Raw genomic sequence first — 20,992 nt, 5'->3', positions numbered from 1 at the left:
CCTTTGGTGACTAATCAGTATTTTATTCCGTACAAATGCAAAATCCATTCAGCAATATATAACTATTTATTTAATCAGACTGAATTATTTCTAGGGTCTAGAGAAAAGAAGGTGACATGATAGCAGCTTTTCAGTATTTGAGGGGCTGCCAAAAAGAAGAGGGGGGGTCAACTTATTTTCCAAAGCTCTGGAAGGCGAGGCGAGAACAGGTTCCCTCTGCTTCTACTCACTCTGTTTGAAAGCGTGGTAGACATTCAGCAACGTCAAATGATCTCCGTCTATGTGGGCGAATCTCATCTTGGCCTCGTCTGCGGCTTTCTTGGCTTCCGTGGGGCGAACAAAACACTGTGGGACTAAACAAGGTTGGTATGGGCCCAACACAAACGCCCATATCGATGAGTCACGCATTCACAGACAGAGGTACAAGGCCTAGCTAGGTCAGTTCACAGAGCATAGGGCAGGGCAGGATGGCCTCCAACTGCATCTTGTGCTGCCTACTACCTTGATTTGGGACATCAACACCTAACCACATCTGCAAGACAAGAGGGGTTTTCAAAGCTACAGAAGGCCTGATTATTTGGACTAGAAGTAGGCATCCGAAACGGGAAAAAAATAAAAATAATAATAAAAAAATATAAGTCTATCCTGAAGGCCATCAACCTGGAAGAGTGGGTGTGACCACGGCGAGGAACCGAATGCTGATAGCTCTGCCGTGCGCTGTGGAGACCAAGCATCTCCCACGGGAACAATCCATGGGTCAAGAGGAACCTCGGGTGGGGGGGCAGGGAGAAAAAGAGGGCGTTCGAGAAAATGAGCCCATTAAAAACGTTTAGGCCAGCATCCCCTCTACTGACAAAAGGGTTAAGGCATTGGATTATAGCTCCGTCGCCGGCAGCAAGCATCGCTATCAGCACTTGTGGACAAAAGTACGGGTGAATAAGAGGTTGGGCCCGGATCACAGCGGCAGTGGTGGGAGGCAGACGCCCAACAGCTTTGTCAGAGGTTAACAAATGTATTTGTGGACTGAGACGAGGCTCAATCGCTTTAAACAGAGCCTTCTCTTTTATCTCATCCCCTAGATGGGATGAGGAAGGTACATGAACCATACTTTCATTGTTTATAGAGTAGGTCAATATCCCACAAACCAATTCATTCAAAACTTTGAAAGTCTGTTTCTTTCTTTCTTTTTTAAATGACTTTTACGTAGGAAAAGCTGGATCGTTTCGGTAGAGATCCTGTAAAATTCCCCACTGGTTTTATGTAGGTGTTTAAATACAATTAATCACCATGGATAGAAGTGGACAGGTTTTTAAAAACAAACAAACACTGTCCCTCAAATGCCTTGAAATTTTGATCTTGATCCGAACCCAAATTCAAACATTTCCACTGACGTTTTGTCTCAAATGTTAATCATTTGCACAATTTCTAGATTGGCCTTTTAGGAACGCTGGGAAAAGGCTGAAAAATAAGTACAGAAATCGAAGACTATGAACAACTTGCCAATATGCCAACAGCAATATTCCAAAAGGCCTACTGCTTATAGCACTTTTTTTTTTAATCAAGAAGTGGAAGTGTCAAGAGAAAAGTTTCTGCAAAAAAAAACCAACCCCATTGAAGTCAACATCCAGAAACTGAAAACATATTGAAACTGTGTGGAACTAAGGCTACCGAAAACCATCAATATATTTTTTTAATTTGCATTTATATCCCGCCCTTCTCTGAAGACTCAGGGCGGCTTACACTATGTCAAGAAATATTGAAGCACAAAAACTACCTAAGTACATCTATAGTCAAGTTTATACTGCAAATTGAATAATGAAGAGCAGCACTAATTTGTTATTACCATTTAGTGGAAGCTCTTAAATTTAGGGGGTGGAAATGGGATTGTTTCAATTTAGACAGTTTTGGTCAGCAAATTACTGCTTCTCCTTCCCTTTTTTTCCTTATTGTTTTGGCCTGAGAGTGTTTCAAGATTGCCATCTCAGCTCTTCCCACAGTGAAGGTCTCAATTTAATGCATTACTTCTGGGAAGGTGGTATTCTGAACCTGTTATTAGATGGCTCTCATATTCTTTTGGTTCAATCTGATTGTGTTTACTGGGGGGTGTGTGTGTTTGTGGGGAGAGAGGGGGAGACATCAGTAGCACTTTTTGGAAACCAGTGTAGAGACAACTGTTCTTCAACTATGTCCACGGAGAAAGTGACCACACAATTTTCTCAGTTTGAAGAACCATAAATTCATCGTTACGTGCGTATAAACATTCTGCAGTTTACTGAGAAGGTGTTTTTTTTTTTTTTTTTTTTTTAAAGTCAAAATACTCACATATGCAATTAGAGGGAATAACACACAGCCACTTCGTTTAAGAATTCAGTTCCTATCAGTAGGATGGCGTGAAAAGGCAGGTATCAACCTACCACCACCTCCGCAAATAAGGCGACAATTTACTCAAAGAGAAATGAGATTCTGCCCTGCCCAGCTGCTCTGAGTCTGAAGTGTCAAAATTCGGCAATAAACATTGTAGTTAGTTTTTAAGAGGAAAAAAAAAAAGGAAGAATACCCTACAGTAATGTGATGGGTTGTCTCACCCCAAAAAAACACAACCCTTTACCTTATCTTACGCTCTATCACGAACGTGCACATTTTGAGACACCCCCCCCAAAAAATATATCCCCCCTCTGGCACTCCTTAACTGGTAATATCCCCAATGTCCCACAAAAATATTTAATTGATATTTAATTAGTTAAGGAGGCTTTAAGCATATCATTTCTTTCCTGGCTTTTCCTGGTATCGGACTGGTTTTCTCCAGAAAGGGACAATTAAAAGGTTTCGGCCATAAGTAACCATACGTTGACTCTCCGGTCTTTAGGGCTGATATATCTGAAGTAGCAGCTTCCCTGGGAACCCAGCTTTCAAAGCAGTGCACGGCATATATATGTGTTTTTAAAAATTAAAATTCACATGGTCAGGCTCTAGGAACCCATTGGGCACTGCTAGCTAGGAAAAACCATCCATGATAACCAAAGACACATTGTTCAAACCAATTCCCCCACCCCACCCACCTCAATCGTATTGGCTTCTACTTTTTTTTTAAAAAAAATAGTATGCAGTGATAATAATATTAAAGCTGCCGCCTTTCCTTCCAACATTCCCTTTAAACAATGAATGTTTGTTTCTGTTTTTTGTTTCCAACTTTGTGTAATAACTTTGTGAGGATTCTCTTTCGTAACTTTATAATGCACTAGTCGTGAAACAGGCTATCGCAAATTTACAGGACCAGAAAAACAAAGCCAGTTCTTATTATTGCTATTGCTCACTTTCACATAGCAAGAAACGGGCTTAAGAACTACAGTTTATATGGAGTAAGAAGTGTTTTTCCTACGATTTTTGCAATCCTTAATGGGTAAAAAGGATTTTTTTCTGGACGTGAGACGAGTTAGGTTCCCCTTTTTCCACACACAATGACTTCTGTAGCTTCAACGTTGATTTCTTTTTACGCAATTTTTTTACTCCACTGTGAAGCCTACTACAGAGTACGTTTGATCGGCACAAATCAAGCTTTTTTTTTTTTTTAAAAAAGAAAAGACCGTAAGTAGTCCTGTTGCAGGAATATTACAAGCTTCCCCTAATTGGAGAGCTGGGTTTTGATTGGCATCTCTGTCCCTGCTATTACCTGACAGCATGGCAGTAATAGATAGAATCTCATTAGAACAGTTGTAGTCGCAACTTGCAATAACCATTTTAGCCAGCTGCGGGTCAAGGGGAAATTCCGCCATCATGGAACCGAGTTCAGTCAAGTCTCCGTCATCGTTTAAAGCAGCTAAGTAATTCAGAAGCTCTAAGGCTCTCATCAAGGTTTCTGGAGCTGCAAAACACACACACACACACACGGACAAACAAACAAACAAACAAACAAGATCGCTGGTGAGCAAATGCCAGTCCCGAGCTGCCGAAATGCAAAACGAATGGCGCGCAAATTAATTCAGAATTAAGTAGCAATGAACGGAAGTTGGCTTTGGCGTAGTATACAATCCCAGGGAGTTGGCCGCAGACTGACAGGTTTCCCAGAGTTCTTCCAGCTTAATGTCTATGGAGATTCTCAGTCATCCGGGTCAGAGGTGCCCTAAAGGTGATTTTTTTTTTTCCCAAGAGGCAACTGGACTTTCTGGTTGTACTTTGGAGACGTTTCGCTTCTCATCCAAGAAGCTTCTTCAGTTCTGACTGGATGGTGGAGAACGGAAGGATTTATATTCCTTGCAGACAGCTGGTCCTTTGCAACCTTTTTTAGAAGGTCGTTGAGGCCATTTAGACCCTGAAGACACAATTAAACCTCCAAGTGGCCTCAACGGCTCTCTAAAAAGGATGCAAATGACCAGCTTGTCTGCAAGGAGTATCAATCCTTCCATTCCCTACCATCCAGTCAGAGCTGAGGAAGCTTCTTGGGTGAGAAGCAAAAGGTCTTCAAAGAGAAAACAAGAAAGTCCCGTTGCCTCTGGAAAAAGCACCTTGGAGATTTCTTCCAGGTTGTAAATAAAAAAACTGTTTATTCTGCTATATCTGAGATGAAGACGTTTTCCTGGGTTAGGGCAGACTTCTCAACATTCTAATTATTTTTAAAATATTATAGTGAACACCACTGAAATAGGTTTAAAAGCCCTGGGAACTATTACTTTGAATGTATTGGTCACCATCCAAATTAAATGATGGCAAGGCATTATTACAGGAGTCCTAGATACCCGTTTGCTTTTCATCATTGTCGTTTTTCTTCTATTTTATACAAAATATGCTCATTATTTCAGGCTATTCTCTTCTTTGCTTTCAGGTTTCAGTTGCCACTGCTTGCTGACTCTGGGATCCACTCCTTGAGGGAAATGCAGGTAGTCCTCGACATACGACCGCAACTGAGCCCAAAGCTTCCGTTGTTAGGCGAGACGTTTGCCAAGTGAGCTTTGCCCCATCTTACGACCTCACTTGCCCCAGCTAGGTGAATCACTGCAGGTGTTGAAACTAGTAACCCGGTTGTTAAGCAAATCTGGCTTCCCTGTTGATTTGAGCTCGTCAGGAAGTCGCAAAAGGAGGGTCACGTGACCCCGGGAACACTGCGACCGCCATAAATATAAGCCAGCTGCTAAGCGTCTGAGTTTTGATCATGTGACCGTAAAAAAAATGCTGCGACGGTCATCAAGTGTGAAAAACTATTGTTAAGTCCCTTTTTTTCAAACTGCCGCTATAATTTCAAACGGTCACTAAGTGAACTGTTGTAGGTCGAGGACTACCTGTATACCCTTTGGGTGCACATGGAGATGCGTCGATGTCTCTGTCGGCTGACCTAGTCTCCCCCTCTTGCTGAATTCCTGCCGTTTTAGCTCTTTGCCTTTGGGCCAGGGGTGAAATCCAGCAGGTTCTCTGGAGAACCGGTAGCGGGAATTTTGAGCAGTTCGGAGAACCGGCAAATGCCACCTCTCGCTGGCTCCAGAGTGGGGAGGGAATGGGGATTTTGTAGTATCCTTCCCTTGCCACGCCCACCAAGCCACGCCCACAGAACCGGTTGTAAAAAAAATTGGGCTTCACCACTGCTTTGGGCCTACTCCAAAATTTACTCCATGTGTAACCCCGTTAAAAGTGTTTTCATTCCTCCCTATGGGCAGTGAAGTACAGGAAAATGAAATCATCTCCACCCCTGCCTGGCTGAATTTTTGGCAGTGGAAGAGACGAGGTCAAATCTGCAACTCTGTCTGGGCAACTAAAGCACACAAATTTCCATTTTTTTAAAAAATGAAGAGCTTGGGAGGAAAAAAACATGGCTAATCGTCTATAGGTTTGGCAATTTGACATAAAACCATGTCCAAAGACTTGGATAGACGCCTTCATTTTATTTATTTATTTTCCCCTCTAGGCATCTTTTCGCCCACAGTACAGTAAATCTGTTGTAAACCTATGGATTTATTCAACGTGTTTGAAAATTTACTGCCAAAAAAAAATCCCTGTAGTTTTATAACTCTGACCTTAATCAATTTTCCTGGCTACAAGATAAAAGTAACTGAGCAAAAGATGTTCTGGCACAGAGCGTATTAAGATAAACCAAGAGACTCTCCAGTTGCATTCTGACAATCTACCCAGATTTCCCCAAATTTCTAGTCAGAAGCCATTACGCTGGGGAAGGCTGCTAGGAAAAAAATGCAAAATATTGTATGCCCCAGACTTAAATGTCTTCAGTTATTTTTTTACAGACAGAGTCATGAGAAAAAGGACTTTCATCCATACAACTGAGTGCAGAGGTCTCCAACCTTGGCAACTTTTAAGACCTGTGGACTTCAACTCCCAGAATTCTGGGAGTTCAAGTCCACAAGTCTTAAAGTTGCCAAGACTGGACACCCCTGACTTAGTCTATGAAAACTAGCCCTTGTTGGATCTAACCTTTTCCTGCAGTTTCAAATTCAATTCAAAAATTAAATCCACATCTAATAAACAAACCCAACTGTTTTGTTGAAGTGTCTTATGACCCGTACTGGTTGATGACCCGTTACAGTTATTTCATATTAAATATATGGCTGTTATTCTTGCAGCAACTGTTCAATGTGTTTAACATACTTTGCTCTCAAAGAGCTCTGCACACAAAGTGCATAGCAGGTAAGGGTGTGGTTTTTTTTTAAATAATAAAGTGTACTTTTTTGGCACTGACTGATGGCCTTTTTTACACTACAGTGAATTTGGTTATGTTCACATTCAGGGAACACACATTAATTTAACCTCACGATAAGAAAAGGAAAAATGTATCTTGCTAACGCTTTTGTCCACAAATGTAATTTTAGGGATTCTTAAAAATATACCTGGTGGGTCCATAAAATCGAAGTGAACTAAATCATCTATGCCAAGTTTCTTCAGCTGTAAGACCACAGAACCCAAGTTGGACCTCAGAATCTCAGGATAGGTATTGTCCTGAAAACGAATATTTGATATATATTTAGAAGGACTTAATTCAGTCTCCGTTTTGGTATTTTTTTGATTAAAAAGTACAGCCCTAATAGGAGGCAGTTAACCCAAACGGAATTGTAAAAGCCTGTTTCATGTTTAATAGTAGCTATTTCCTGAAAACTGCTACCTTGCTGGATAACAGTAGCAGCCATTTTAATGCCAACATGTTTATATCTACAATTGTTCGGAATTATGCAATTTTGAACGAAGGATGAAAGCAAACCATTGCCATAAAAAAATGGAGTGAAAGCAAATAAACCTTTCTGATAACAGAGAGGCAAACACGGTGCATGAATAAGAATATTAAAATCCAGAATATTAAACCGCTCACTCTTTTATTGGGTCACGCGGTTTCCTAGCCAAGAAAATAAATTATGACGGCTGGTGATGAAAATATACAGGCAGTCTTCAACTTACGACCACATTTATTTTAAAATTTATTTGTTTGTTAAGGGAGAAATTGGTTAAGGGAGTTTTGTCCTGTTTTACGACTTTTCTCACCACGTTTGTTAAGTGAGGTTTGCCCCATCTTACGTCTCACTTGCCACAGCTAAGTGAATCACTGCAGGTGTTGAAACTAGTAACTCGGTTCTTAAGCGAATCTGGCTTCCCCGTTGATTGAGCGTGTCAGAAGGACACCAAAGGGGATCACGTGACCCCGAGACACTGCAGCGGTCGTAAATAGGAGTCAGTGGCCAAGCATCCAAATACAAATCACGTGACCGGAGGGATGCTGCAATGGTCATCAGTGTGAAAAATGGTCTTGTGACTTTGAACCGTCACTAAATGAACTCCTGTAAGTTGAGGGCTACCTGTAGTTCCACGGACCCAAATTCGGCCCCCACCGTCACTTATGATCCAAAGCTAATGAACTGCCACTTCACGAACCTGCATCTCGGTTTTGTAGGCCTTCTCTGTGTATAGCCGGAAGCATTTCCCGGGCCGAGTACGACCTGCGCGGCCGGCTCTCTGCTGAGCGGAAGCTTTGCTGATCGCGGTCACCAACAGAGATTCCACCCTGATTCGCGGATTGTAGACCTATTGGGTCAGAAGGGTCGAATTTAAATAATAAATAAATAAATAGAAGTTCACACTAAGGGGTATTTTTTTCCCCCTTAAAGGTGAGTATTTGTAGCTCAGGGTTGACATATGAGGGGTACTTGGTGCTCTCTGAGCTTGGCTGTTTTCCTGCAGACATTTCATGACCCAACTAGGGAACATCATCAGTGCTAGTAAGAGGTGAGGTTTGTGGAATGGAGGAGGAGGAGGAGGAAAAGGACTGTGGGGGGTCCTTGGTGCTCTCTGAGCTTGGTGGTTTTCCTGCAGACATTTCATAACCCAACTAGGGAACATCATCAGTGGGAGGAGGAGGAGGAGGAAGAGGAGGAGGAGGACAATGACTGTGGGGTTGCGGCATTGTTGGCCGTTCTGGTTGTGGGAGGCCGTCTTAATCTGAACTGCCTTTCCCGGGTGGGCCAATGTAGACATTTGTATTTCTACCTAGATATGGGAGGGGTCCTTGGTGCTCTCTGAGCTGGGTGGCTTTCTTGCAGACGTTTCACGACCCAGCTAGGTAACAGCATCAGTGGTAGAAGGGGGTGGGATTTTAGGGAGGGGGAGGGGCAGGGGGAGGGGAGGGGAGGAGCGAGGACTGTGGGATCCTCGGTGCTCTCTGAGCTTGCTTGTTTTCTTGCAGAAGTTTCATTACCCAACTAGGAAACATCAGTGCTAGTCACTATGACACTAACTAGGTAATATCATCAGAATAGTACTGAAGATGTTACCTAATTAGGGTAATGAAACTTCTGCAAGAAAACAAGCAAGCTCAGAGAGCTCCGAGGGCCCTTCGTTTGTTTCCCCCTCTAAATATGGCTTGAGCCTCATCTTAAAAAAAAAAAAAAAGATCTTATTTTATCAGTCTCTTTAAGCTACAGCTTATGGGGTGTTCTTGAGTTTTTCCTTCCAACGGTTTAGACTGAAAGTGGGAGGTCTCAATCAGATTCCCCCCACCCCAGTTAATCCTTGGTGGTGGGACTCTAGGATCAGACCAATTCCAGCATCGTTCACCATCCAGTTTCTCATGGACCAATCTGAACCGTAGGCAGATGGAAATTTCGCATCTGCGCGGCTGCCGTGTTTTTTTATCTGCCACGGATGACCACGTGAAGGAACGGCAGGCAACCTGGAGGTGCTGACAAGTTGTTTTGAACACAGAAAGGCAAAAGGAATCGCATGAAGGAACGTTTGCCACCCTTGGTCAGCACATCAGTTAAGACAATGGAAGCTTTCTGACTGTGTCACATCCAAGGGGTGATTCTGTTGCGGCAACTCCATCCCTCTAAAGCAGGGGTCTCCAACCTTGGCAACTGGCAACAAACTTAGTCTGTTGAGCCTCTGGTGGCTCAACAGACTAAGCAGTCTGTTATTACCACAGCCGCTTGCAATTACTGCAAGTTCAAGTCCCACCAGGCCCAAGGTTGACTCAGCCTTCCATCCTTTATAAGGTAGGTAAAATAAGGACCCAGATTGTTGGGGGCAATAAAAAGTTGACTTTGTATATAATATACAAATGGATGAAGACTATTGCTTAACACAATGTAAGCCGCCCTGAGTCTTCGGAGAAGGGCGGGATATAAATTCAAATTAAAAAAAAAAAACTTTAAGACTTGTGGACTTCAACTCCCAGAATTCCTCAGCCAGCTTTGCTGGCTGAGGGATTCTGGGAGTTGAAGTCCACAAGTCTTAAAGTTGCCAAGGTTGGAGGCCCCTACTCTAAAGATTAAGCTTGCACTACTAACAGTGTAAGTCTATGCTAAAACCCTTTTTAAAAAATTTGGCAGCATTTAACTCACAATCGTATTGCTCTGGTACTTGCGGTCCACCTGCTTTGTGTCCTGTATTCCCCATTGTATTAAACGTGTTTTAATACTGCATATTGAATCAATAGAGTTTTTATATACGTTTGCGAAATAAACACTTTGTTTCTTTCATAGATCCGAATAATGTATCCATTGGTCCAGATAATAAATCCATTAATCAACAATACAAACAGAATGGAAAATTTACATCATCTTAAAGGGGGCGTGGATCAGGTAAGAGGGGTGTGTGGATGGATGGATGGATGGATGGATGGATGGATGGATGGATGGATGGATGGATGGATGGATAGATAGATAGATAGATAGATAGATAGATAGATAGATAGATAGATAAATCTTTGTTTACCTTTTGTTTCGCAAAGCCAGGATCAATGACGAAAACAACACCATCTATTGTCAATGATGTCTCGGCAATATTAGTTGATACAACAACCTGTCAAAAAATACCGGAGAGTTTTCTGCTGCCCGCATTACACAAAAACGTTAAATATTGCTAGCATATAAAAATGACTTTATGGAAGAACAGAATAGAATAGAATTCTTTATTGGCCAAGTGTGATTGGACACACAAGGAATTTGTCTTCGGTGCATAGGCTCTCAGTGTACATAAAATAAAAGATTCATTCATCAAGAATCCTAAGGTACAACACTTAACGATAGTCATAGGGAACAAATAAGCAATCAACTCACACTAGGAAACAATCGATATAAATCGTAAGGATACAAGAACAAAGCTACAGTTGAAGGAGATGGTTGATGGGAACGATGAGAAGATTAATAGTAGTGCAGATTTAGTGAACAGTTTGACAGTGTTGAGGGAATTATTTGTTTAGCAGAGGGATGGCCTTCGGGGAAAAAACTGTTCTTGTGTCTAGTTAGGTGCAATTTCCATGCTTAGCAGGGCCATCAGATGAGGCAGAAACAACAACAACAGTGGAATAACCAAAGAGCAGATTAAAGAGAAATCTTGCAATGTTTTCCCATACTAACTAGATATTCCAGCACTGATCGTGCCACATTCAAAATACTTCATATTTCTACTTAGAACTCAGGATACTGTGAAATGCATGACTATTACTTAGGTCGAATATCACATGGAAGGAAACGTACTCAAAGAAAGCATGATTAAGGACAGGTAGTCCTCGACGTATGACCACAATAAGCCCGAAATCTGTGTTGCCAAGTAAGACATTTGTTAAGTGAGTTTTTGCCCCATTTAACCACCGTTCCTGCCACAGCCGTTAAGCGAATCTGTGGAGTTGTTAAAATTAGTGGCACCGTCATTAAGTGAATCTGGCTTGTCCGAAGGTCGCAAAAGGTGCCCACAGGACCTCAGGACACTCAACCGCCGTAAATGTGAGTCAAGTGCCAAGTGTGTGGATTTTGATCACGTGGGATGCTTGCAGCAGTCGTAAGTCCCTTTTTTCAGCGCCGTTCTAATTTTGAACGGTCGCTAAATGAATCACTGTGAGTCAAGGGCTACCTGTACGTGGCTTTGTCTGTTCTTGTTCAGCTAAAATGGTGACCCAATTTTCTTGAATTATGGATACCATGAAAGAGTAATTTAGAAGGAAGAAATCTACATGGGGACAAGAGACCCAACTCCTCTGGTTTATGCTTGAAAGCTGTTAAGTTTTGATATTAAACTCTGGTCAGGATGTTGTCTAACCGCTGGGATGTCTCCTGTCCAAAACTCAGCAGCAGAGATCAAAACAGGGTTAGATGGTGTCACCTAAGCAGCCGCTCTTCCATCGGACAGGATTTGGGGCACCAGACACTATGAAGTTTTGGGGGGACTTTAATTGTATTATATATCCTCACGTTCTTTTACGTTTTATTGTTTTTCATTGTTTTTAATATCACAAATTCCATTTCTAAATTGAACAGTGTGTTTTTTCTAGGTAACGAAAGTGTTACAATTTAAACATCATAATCATTACGATCCTATCAACGTACAAACATATGGGAGATACTATCAATCGTTGTTAAAAAAAGTATACTTATCTTCCATATTAACATCAATTTTTTAAGCATAACAATGTTTACTAATCCATTTTTCTTTCTCATATAATCCACGATTTCATATGAACCGTCTTAACATTCTCACGTTCTTGTAGGCTTATTTTTTGTGAGCTGCCAATTTTTGGCACTGCGGCAGGATACAAGTCTGACAAAGGCATCCGATACTCCTCGACTTACAAAAGTGACATTTGGGGACTGTTCAAAGTTACAACAGCACTGGGGGAGAGGAGGGGGAGAGACTGTTTCTCACACTTGTGACTGCTGCAGCATTCCCATGGTCGCGTGATCAACATTTGGGATGCTTGCTAGCTGGGTCATATTTATGACGTGTCCTGGGGTCGTGTGATCAGTCAATTCACTTCACAACTTAACAACTGCAGTTGATTCACTTAACAACCATGGGGAAAAAAAGGACGTAACATGGGGCAAGACTCACATCACACGTATTGGAACTCTAATTATAACTGTGGGCACTGAAGTTCTGTTTGTTGCCAATCCAATCTGTGACACATTTTGGAACAGGGGTCTCCAACCTTGGCAACTTTAAGACTTGCGGACTTCAACTCCCAGAATTCCTCAGCCAGCTTTGCTCCACAAGTCTTAAAAGTTGCCAAGGTTGAAGACCCCTCCTTTGGAAGACTGCATGAGTCCAAGTCGGCCCAACACTTCTGACCTCAGTTTTGGTCCTGCTCTGTAGGTGCCCAGCAAGTCAAAAGACATCCATAAAACTGACCAGACTCTTTTAACAATCCACGGTCATAGTATTTTAATTCTAAAATTCAGTGCAAACTCTGTGGTGGTTCTAGATTCTTACAAGGTTCCCAGATCGTATCCAAAAACTCAACCTACAGCATCGAAAATCTCAATGTAAATCCTGTGGGGAAAGAAGATATTCCAATCCAGCTGCACTTTAGGAGTATTTTTAAGGTTGTCCCGTGAGACCTGCGTTTCAACAAACAACCTTGAAATTGCCAGTCAAGCGTGGCTGATGGGAAACCTCTTGCTTCCCAACTTCAGGGCTAGACAATGTAAAGACTTTTAAGCCTGGCTTGTAACCACTGGGCTCCCCTTGAGCGATGCTGTACGGGCATGGCATTAAATGATTCACTCCTCCGAAACCAAGAGGCAGCCCGGCTTCACTTCTGATCTAATCTAACCCAATTTCCCCCGTAATGGAGACCTGCAAACACCTTAAATTTGATACGCTGCAAAACAGCCCAACACAAACTCGGGGTTCTGTGCGCCAAGCGCAATTTATTTTATTTATTTATTTATTTATTTGATTTCTATACCGCCCTTCTCCCGAAGGACTCAGGGCGGTGTACAGGCAAGAATAAAACAGACGGTACAATATACAAATTTAAAATGCAGTTAAAAAACTTATTTTAAAATTGGCCTGAGAAGTAAAATATATAATAAGCTAAAAAACCCCATTTAAAATTAATTTCTAAGAATTTAAAAATTTATTAAAATCAATTTAAGCCAGCCCCGCGCGAATAAAAAGATGTGTCTTCAGTTCGCGACGGAATGTCCGAAGGTCAGGTATTTGGCGTAAACCCGGGGGAAGTTCGTTCCAGAGGGTGGGAGCCCTCTGGAATTGTTATCTGGCGGAAAGAACGCCTAGCTTACGAGAATAAAGAATAAAGCTTTTTGGGGGATTATTTTCTTCCTATTAGGAGGAAGCTAGGTCATTAGCGGATTCATGAGGACGGTAGGTCAGTTGCTTATATTTTGCAAGCACTTGCTAAAGCATCCGCAATCGCAAGAAAACAACAAACACACCCTTCGTGTTTTCCAGAAAAGCAACAAGGCATCCAAGACAACAAGCGTTCATTATTACGTTAGAAATCTCCAATGTTCGTATGCTGAACCGAACAGCGCCAGCGTTTCTAATTGGAGGGAAAAAACGGGAAACTGCCACGAGTTCATAAGAGGGTAATATAATCACTTACTACTGCCCTAGCTTTGTCAACTTCAAACATAGGCCCAACCATCCATTGACGTAACAGGGGCTTATTTCCCTAGATGCAAAAAGCAATGTACTCTCTCAGAACACCGTCTCATCAGTATAACGCACCCCCTCCCCCCGCACTGCGCACACGCAGCGGGTTATAGCTAAAGAATAAACCCTGCCCAGAATGTCTATGGAGATTCTCAGTCATCCAGGTCATGGCTGTACAGCAACACAGTACAAGGCAGGGAGACGTGCGTGCAGAACTGTACGTTGGGGAAACGAAACCACCACTCGACAAACGGATGGCGCAACACAGGAGAACAAACCCATCAGCGGTCTACAAAGGCCACCCTTATAAAGACAGCAACGTCCACATTTTGGAGAGAAGACCGCTGGTTTGGAAGCGGGATCAAAGAGGGCATCTATGTCAAAATTGAACAGCCCTCTCTCAACAGAAGGGGAGGGATACCATCTGTCTATCTCTGGTTTACAACACAGATACTGTTGTGACCCAAGTTCCTGGACCCAGACTCCTGGACTCGGATGATTCAGAAAGTGAGGGAGAAGACCTGGCAAGCCCTGCTTCTCTTGGGCCCTCTCCCTCCCTGGCACCCACCCAAAGGGAGGAGGAGGGGCCGGCAAGGCCTGATTCTCCCGAGCCTTCTTCTGATTTGGCAACGCCCCAAGAACAGTTTTGGAGTGATGCAAGACTGCGCAGGCGTGACCGGCGCGCGCAGCAGAAGCAGCGTTGGGATAAAGCCAAGTCATAATTGTCATGCAGTGACATCTGCAGAGACTATAAATAGGAGGCGGGACTTCCTGGTTTTTTGTCTTGGACAAAGCAATGAATTTGCACGGGCAAACTGTATCAATGGAGGGAAGAATATATTCGTGAGTAATGCTGGCCTTATCTATAATTTCCTCGTTATCTCCAGAAACTTGGCAGGCCCGTGGGTAGACGTGGCCAGGACATTTATATATATAAATAAAAGGAGAAAAGAAGGCCTCTGACTGACTCTTTGCTGTGAGTATTGGGGGGAGGGAAACAGAACAGATACTTTCAGCAGTTTCAGGAAGGCTCCACACCCAATTTGCACTACTTAGGTGACCCCGAAGACACAGATAAAACCTCCAAGTGGCCTCAATGACTCTCTAAAAGGATGCAAATGACCAACTGTCTGCAAGGGGTATAAATCCTTCCATTCTCCACTATCCAGTCAGAGCTGAAGAAGCTTCTTGGATGAGAAGCGAAACGTCTTGAAAGAAAAAACAAGGAAGCGCAGTTGCCTCTTGGAAAAAAAAACACACACTTCTGGGACCTAGGTGAAGAAGGAAACTATCTTACAGCGCATTTTATGCATTTTTATTGCCAAGTCTTATGGAAGCGCAGCGCTAAAAACCAGGGATGGAAAAACAAAGCTTTCGTGAACTTACCTTTCTTCCTATGGCACCGTTGGGCTTTTTGGGAGGTGGGGGCTCAAAAATCCTCTGCTGTTGTTGAGGGGGAAGCGTGGAATACAACGGAATGATCTTAATGTCACCGACCTCAGGGCCCAGATCATCAATTTCACGCTTTATCCTCTTGCAGGCTTCATCTATCTCCTACACAGGAAAGTCCATGAAAACGTTATTAAAAAATAAAATAAAATAAAAATTAATTGCTGTACAATTATTATTATTTTTTTAAAAAAGCAGTCCTTATGCGAAACAGGATGCTTCAAGAACGTCTTTGTACACTGGTTGAATTTCCAATGGGATTTCCAACAGTCCAAGGGGTTCCTGTTCTTATATCAGGGAACGTAACCGCCTTATTTGTATTCAATGCCTTTTTTCTTTTAGTCATATTTCCTAATTAATTCTCTACAAATTGTACTAAAATTGAAATCTCTCACCCAGGAATATGAAACTGCACCCGTGACCTTTTCAATTTTCACAATCTGAAGGAAATTAATGTGCACGATATTTTAAATAAGCCAATTAAGCTTTAATGTCACGTATCACTAATGCAATTATAGGGGAAATTTGCTTTATTGTACCTAATGAGAACATGCACCTTCCCAGTATAAACAGAGTTGTTCCAAAAAGAAGGCCTCTCCCTATCTAAATCAAGAGGACACATAGCAGGCATTTTGAGTTTCACGGGAAAATATTATCCATCTTTCCAAGTGGAGTGCGCCAACTAATCTGAATCTCAAAACACTTGCCTCTTAAAATTATTCTTAAGAAGCCCAAGAAACAATTTCAACAAGTAGTTTCACCTAGTAACAAGAGTTCTTGTACTATTTCCAAATAATCCACATTAAATGGATGAATTAGGCGAACAGCAGTAGGAACAGATCTATATTAGACAAAAATAAAGGTTAGAGGTAAGAACTGTGAAGCAGTCCCTATACAGAATTGTCTCGAAACTTATGACAATACTGAGGGAGGGAGGGAGGAGAGAGAGAGAGAAGGAAGGAAGGAAGGAAGGAAGGAAGGAAGGAAGGAAGGAAGGAAGGAAGGAAGGAAGGAAGGAAGGAAGGAAAAAAGAAGGGAAAAAAGAGGGGAGGGAGGAGAGAGGAAGGAAGGAGGGAAGGAAGGAAGGAGAGGGAGGGAGGGAGGGAGGGAGGGAAGGAGTAAGGAAGTAAATAAGGAACTGCTGATGTTAGCTGATGCCTAGTTGTAACTTCACACGAGCCACCAAAGCAACTCTAGAAGAGTCACTCAGCTCTTCCAGCTGCTTAGCAACCCTGATGGACTTGAGTGGTTTGTTTCTCTGGGAACACCTGAAGTCACCTGAAGGCGTCGTTCCCAAAGGAGAATGGAGGGCAGCTATTTTGCTTAGCTGAATTTCCTCGCTCTGTGTGTGTCTCTTTCCAGCCAGTGTGCCAGCGGCAGAAAGCAACGCTAGCAAACCTACACGTAGCAATATTTGAAATTGTACAGGTGCTGTACATCCGTCTGGCCTCAAGGTGTTTTGTGCACTCCAAGCATGCCCACAGCCAATCTCTCACGTATTCTGCTTGTAGCTGGCAAGGGACCAAGCATTCAAACTTTAGAAAACCAACTACGCTGGAGAAAAAAGGAATCAGGACCACAGAATACTAGGGCTGGAAGGGACCTTGAAGATCTTCTAGTCCAATTCCTTGCTCAAGCAGGAGATCCTTACAGAATCACAGAATAACAGAGTTGGAAGGGGCCTTGGAGGTCTGCTAGCCCAACCCTCTGCTTGAGCAGGGGACCCTATACCATTCCGGACAACTTCCTCTCCAATCTCTTTTTGAAAACTGGAAAAAAACAAAACCCTTCCCTTCCTTGCATCAAACCCACCACTACAACAGATGATTCTGTAAAAACGTGAACTAAGATTCTCAACAGCAGAATTTTATAAATCACTAAACAATAACAGATGAGGGCTGTTTTTTAATAAACTAATCCATCACTATGACAATAGAAGAATATTTTGTTGACAAACCAAGAGCAGCACTTCATGCAACTTTTGGAATTTTAATACAGGAAACATTCATTTTCTGTATTTAAAGATATGCAGTATAAACACACAGAACGCCAGCCTAATCCCAGTATACGTTTTAGCGAACCAGCCGATTTTATCGCTGTCAATCACCCAGGATGGAATTGAAGCACTTAGCTCAGGCACCAAGCCTTGCTTCAGAACTCAAGGATGGGACTAATCTTCGACAAAAATGAAACCTAAATTCCTCCTATGCTGCGAATACTATTATTATCACCAAAGAGAAAAACTTCATCTAATCAAAAGCCTTTTCATGTCATAATTCTTGGTCACACCAACCAGGGCCAGTCAGAAGCCTCGCGCACACACACAGCCTAAGACACCAAAGCCTTTGCACTATTTCTGTCGAGCCCAGACCACGGGCTCGCCATACCTGGGGGGAGCACAACGGCAAGGGCTGCTATTGTGACTCAGGCCCAAGTAGGTCATAGGAAACTCAGTCCGTGAAAAAACAAGCAAACTTTATTCGAACAGCTGAGAATTACTTCAGTCCCAGCGTAGTTTCAACTCAAATTAAAACAAATTCCTCCCAACACAAATTCCTCAGTCCTATCGCAAACCTTGGTCAAAATCCAAACTGCCAAAGGCCTTTCTTGGCAAATGTTCAGAAGTCACAACAATAAATGCAAGACGTAGACAAAGCAGAATACGAAGCTACCAACATTGTTTTCCAACAAAGAGCCCAAACACCGTTGCTGGTCTTTTAAGCCTTATGGGAGGGGCCAATCATCTCTTGGCCCTACTCCCGAGTCGTCCTCTTTGCTTGAGCTGCTCTTGCCTTCTGGCAGCTCTTCTCCTGCGTGCATGAGGAACAGGCTCCTCTTGTTCCTCTGCCTCACTACTCTCAGCCTCTGGAGGCTCCGGAGTCCGTACCTCACTCCCCAATGGCCCTGGCCCCACCTCAGCCTCATCGCTATCCGACTCCATTGCCAGCTCCATAGGCTGTTGATGGACCACAACAGCGGCAGCAGTTCGGGCGACAGGAGCAGTGGCGAACGAAGCGGCGACGGGTGCGGCATTTCACCACCCATGAACATGCCGTGAACGAGCCTGGGCCATGACGGAAGCCTCCTGCGCCTCCCAGCTGATTCCATGTGCCGCCGGGCCTCCAACTCACAGCTGATGCTGCCGGCGCTGAGTCGGGCGGCTCCTTGCAACCGGGGCTAATTTGCTTGATGCTGGCTCGGAGCACTGCTGAAGAAGGCTGCAGGACTATTTGGGCTGACCGGATCCTGACCTGCTGAGGTGACAGAGCCGGATGTGTGGCCGCTGAGTGATTGGGGGGGTGGGGCGCACCGGTGATAAGCAGACGCTCCCAGGGCTGACTTTACATGGACTTGCTAAATGCCATCTCACTTCGTTCTGAGGCTGGGCCTGTTAATAGGGATTCAGCTCACAGTTGTGCCGCAATTGTGGTTTACTTGTGTTTGCCTCGTTTGTTCCCTGCCAGGTTGAGAGTTTCCTACGAAGTTGTATTTAAGGCATACAGATAACTTCTTCCAAAATCCCAGCCTCCTTATAAGCCCATCTAAATGGTGGCCATCTTCTTCAACTTCTGCCTCCAGAAGCTGTGGATGCTCCAACACTGGAAGTTTTTAAGAAGAGATTGGACAACCATTTGTCTAAAGTGGTGTCGGGTTTCCTGCCTGAGCAGTGGGTTGGACTAGAAGACCTCCAAGGTCCCTTCCAACTCTGTTATTCTATTCTATTCTATTCTATTCTATTCTATTCTATTCTATTCTATTCTATTCTATTCTATTCTATTCCATTCCATTCCATTCCATTCCATTCCATTCTTCATTCCAATATCTGTTCTGTTCTGTTCTATTCTATTCTACTTTCTATTAACCTCAGTTAAAATATATTTTCTTTGATGACTTATCTTTAAAGGACCAATGCGTAACTCCAATGATAAGTCAGCCAAAGGGAATTGACCTACAAAATCTGCTTGGCCTCAAAGCTTCTCTTTTCCATGAAAAATGGCTACGTTGCTGTCCTCTCTCCTCTTCAAATAATTATCTTAAAGTGATATTTATATGGAGCTACAATGGAAGTTCCTTGAGCAGATTCCCTTCTATCTTTGATGACAGAAGTTTTAATAATAACGGTTAATAGAAGAGAATTCTTTACAGAATAGAACTCTTGATTGTCCGAGTGTGATAGAACACATAAGGAATTTGTCTCCCGGTGCAGTAGCTCACAGTGTATATACAAACAGCAAAGTGATAGGTCATAAATCATAGTTACACTCATTTATCGTAAGTTGCGAGCCAACAACGGATAAATCGTAAGAAACCAATAGGAGAAGGTAGTAAGAAAGATGAGAGGATGAGGGGGGGAAATGAGAAAACACAGACTTCAGAGGATAATTAGAACTGCAGAAAAAATAATTGCTACCAACCTGCCTTCCATTGAGGACCTGTATACTACACGAATCAAGAAGAGGGCCGTGAAAATATTTGCAGATCCCTCGCATCCTGGACATAAACTGTTTCAACTCCTACCCTCAAAACGACGCTATAGAGCACTGCACACCAGAACAACTAGACACAAGAACAGTTTTTCCCCGAAGGCCATCACTCTGCTAAACAAAGAATTCCCTCAACACTGTCAGACTATTTACTGAATCTGCACTACTATTAATCGTTTCATAGTTCCCATCACCCATCTCTTTCCACTTATGACTGTATGACTATAACTTGTTGCTGGCAATCCTTATGATTTATATTGATATATTGATCATCAATTGTGTTGTAAATGTTGTACCTTGATGAACATATCTTTTCTCTTATGTACACTGAGAGCATATGCACCAAGACAAATTCCTTGTGTGTCCAATCATACTTGGCCAATAAAATTCTATTCTATTCTATATTGACCATCAATTGTGTTGTAAATGTTGTACCTTGATGAAAGTATCTTTTCTTTTATGTACACTGAGAGCAGATGCACCAAGACAAATTCCTTGTGTGTCCAATCACACTTGGCCAATAAATTCTATTCTATTCTATTCTAGTTCAATGTTCACAGAGGGATGGCACAGAGGAAAAAAACCGTCTAATTGTTTTAGCCTGCAATGCCCTATAGCGTCGTCTTGAGGGAAAGAGTTTATGTCCTGGATGCAAGGGGTCTGCAGCTATTTTCTCAGCCCCCTTTCTGCCTTCTGCAGTATACAGGTCCTCAATGAAAGGCAGGCTAGTTGCAACTGATTTTTTCTGCAGTCCTGACTATCCATTGGAGTCTGGGGTTGCTGCAATGGACAAGTGTGAAAAACAGCCATGTCACTTTTTAGTGCCGCTGTGACATTGAACTGTCACTAAATGAACCATTGTAAGTTGAGGACTACCTGTATTTCTATTGCTCTTATTATTCCTATCAAAGGACAGCGCACAGAATGAACGCCCAATGTATTCTCTAGGTTAGGGGTCTCCAACCGTGGCAACTTTCAAGCCTGGAGGACTTCAACTCCCAGAATTCTTTGCTGGCTGGGGAATTCTGGGAGCCAAAGTCCTCCAGGCTTAAAGTTGCCACTCCTGCTCTGGGCATCGTTTCGCAAAAGGGTTTTATTCTTCAAAGGGTTCTTGGATTTTTCTGTAGTGCTGCCATAGAATATTTCTTTTATTGCTGGTCATATAACTAAAATACCAAGTATTT

General features: G+C 42.8%; 1 protein-coding gene across 1 annotated transcript in view; it reads right to left on the bottom strand.

Moving 5' to 3' along the window:
• Nucleotides 1-20,992, bottom strand: part of DHX15 (DEAH-box helicase 15) — a 44,477-nt gene that overhangs the window by 5,172 nt on the left and 18,313 nt on the right. The window contains exons 6-11 of the mRNA XM_058192643.1: nucleotides 15,262-15,429; nucleotides 10,198-10,284; nucleotides 7,861-8,010; nucleotides 6,828-6,936; nucleotides 3,671-3,862; nucleotides 231-353 (exon numbers count right to left, since the gene is read on the bottom strand). Coding sequence (XP_058048626.1) covers nucleotides 231-353; nucleotides 3,671-3,862; nucleotides 6,828-6,936; nucleotides 7,861-8,010; nucleotides 10,198-10,284; nucleotides 15,262-15,429 — 829 coding nt within the window. The remainder of the gene's footprint in view (nucleotides 1-230; nucleotides 354-3,670; nucleotides 3,863-6,827; nucleotides 6,937-7,860; nucleotides 8,011-10,197; nucleotides 10,285-15,261; nucleotides 15,430-20,992) is intronic.

This window comes from Ahaetulla prasina, chromosome 8 (genome assembly GCF_028640845.1).
Source record: "Ahaetulla prasina isolate Xishuangbanna chromosome 8, ASM2864084v1, whole genome shotgun sequence".
Taxonomy (NCBI): Eukaryota; Metazoa; Chordata; class Lepidosauria; order Squamata; family Colubridae; genus Ahaetulla; species Ahaetulla prasina.
Note: the sequence above shows the minus strand (reverse complement) of the source record. Positions and strands in the feature narration are given on the sequence as shown.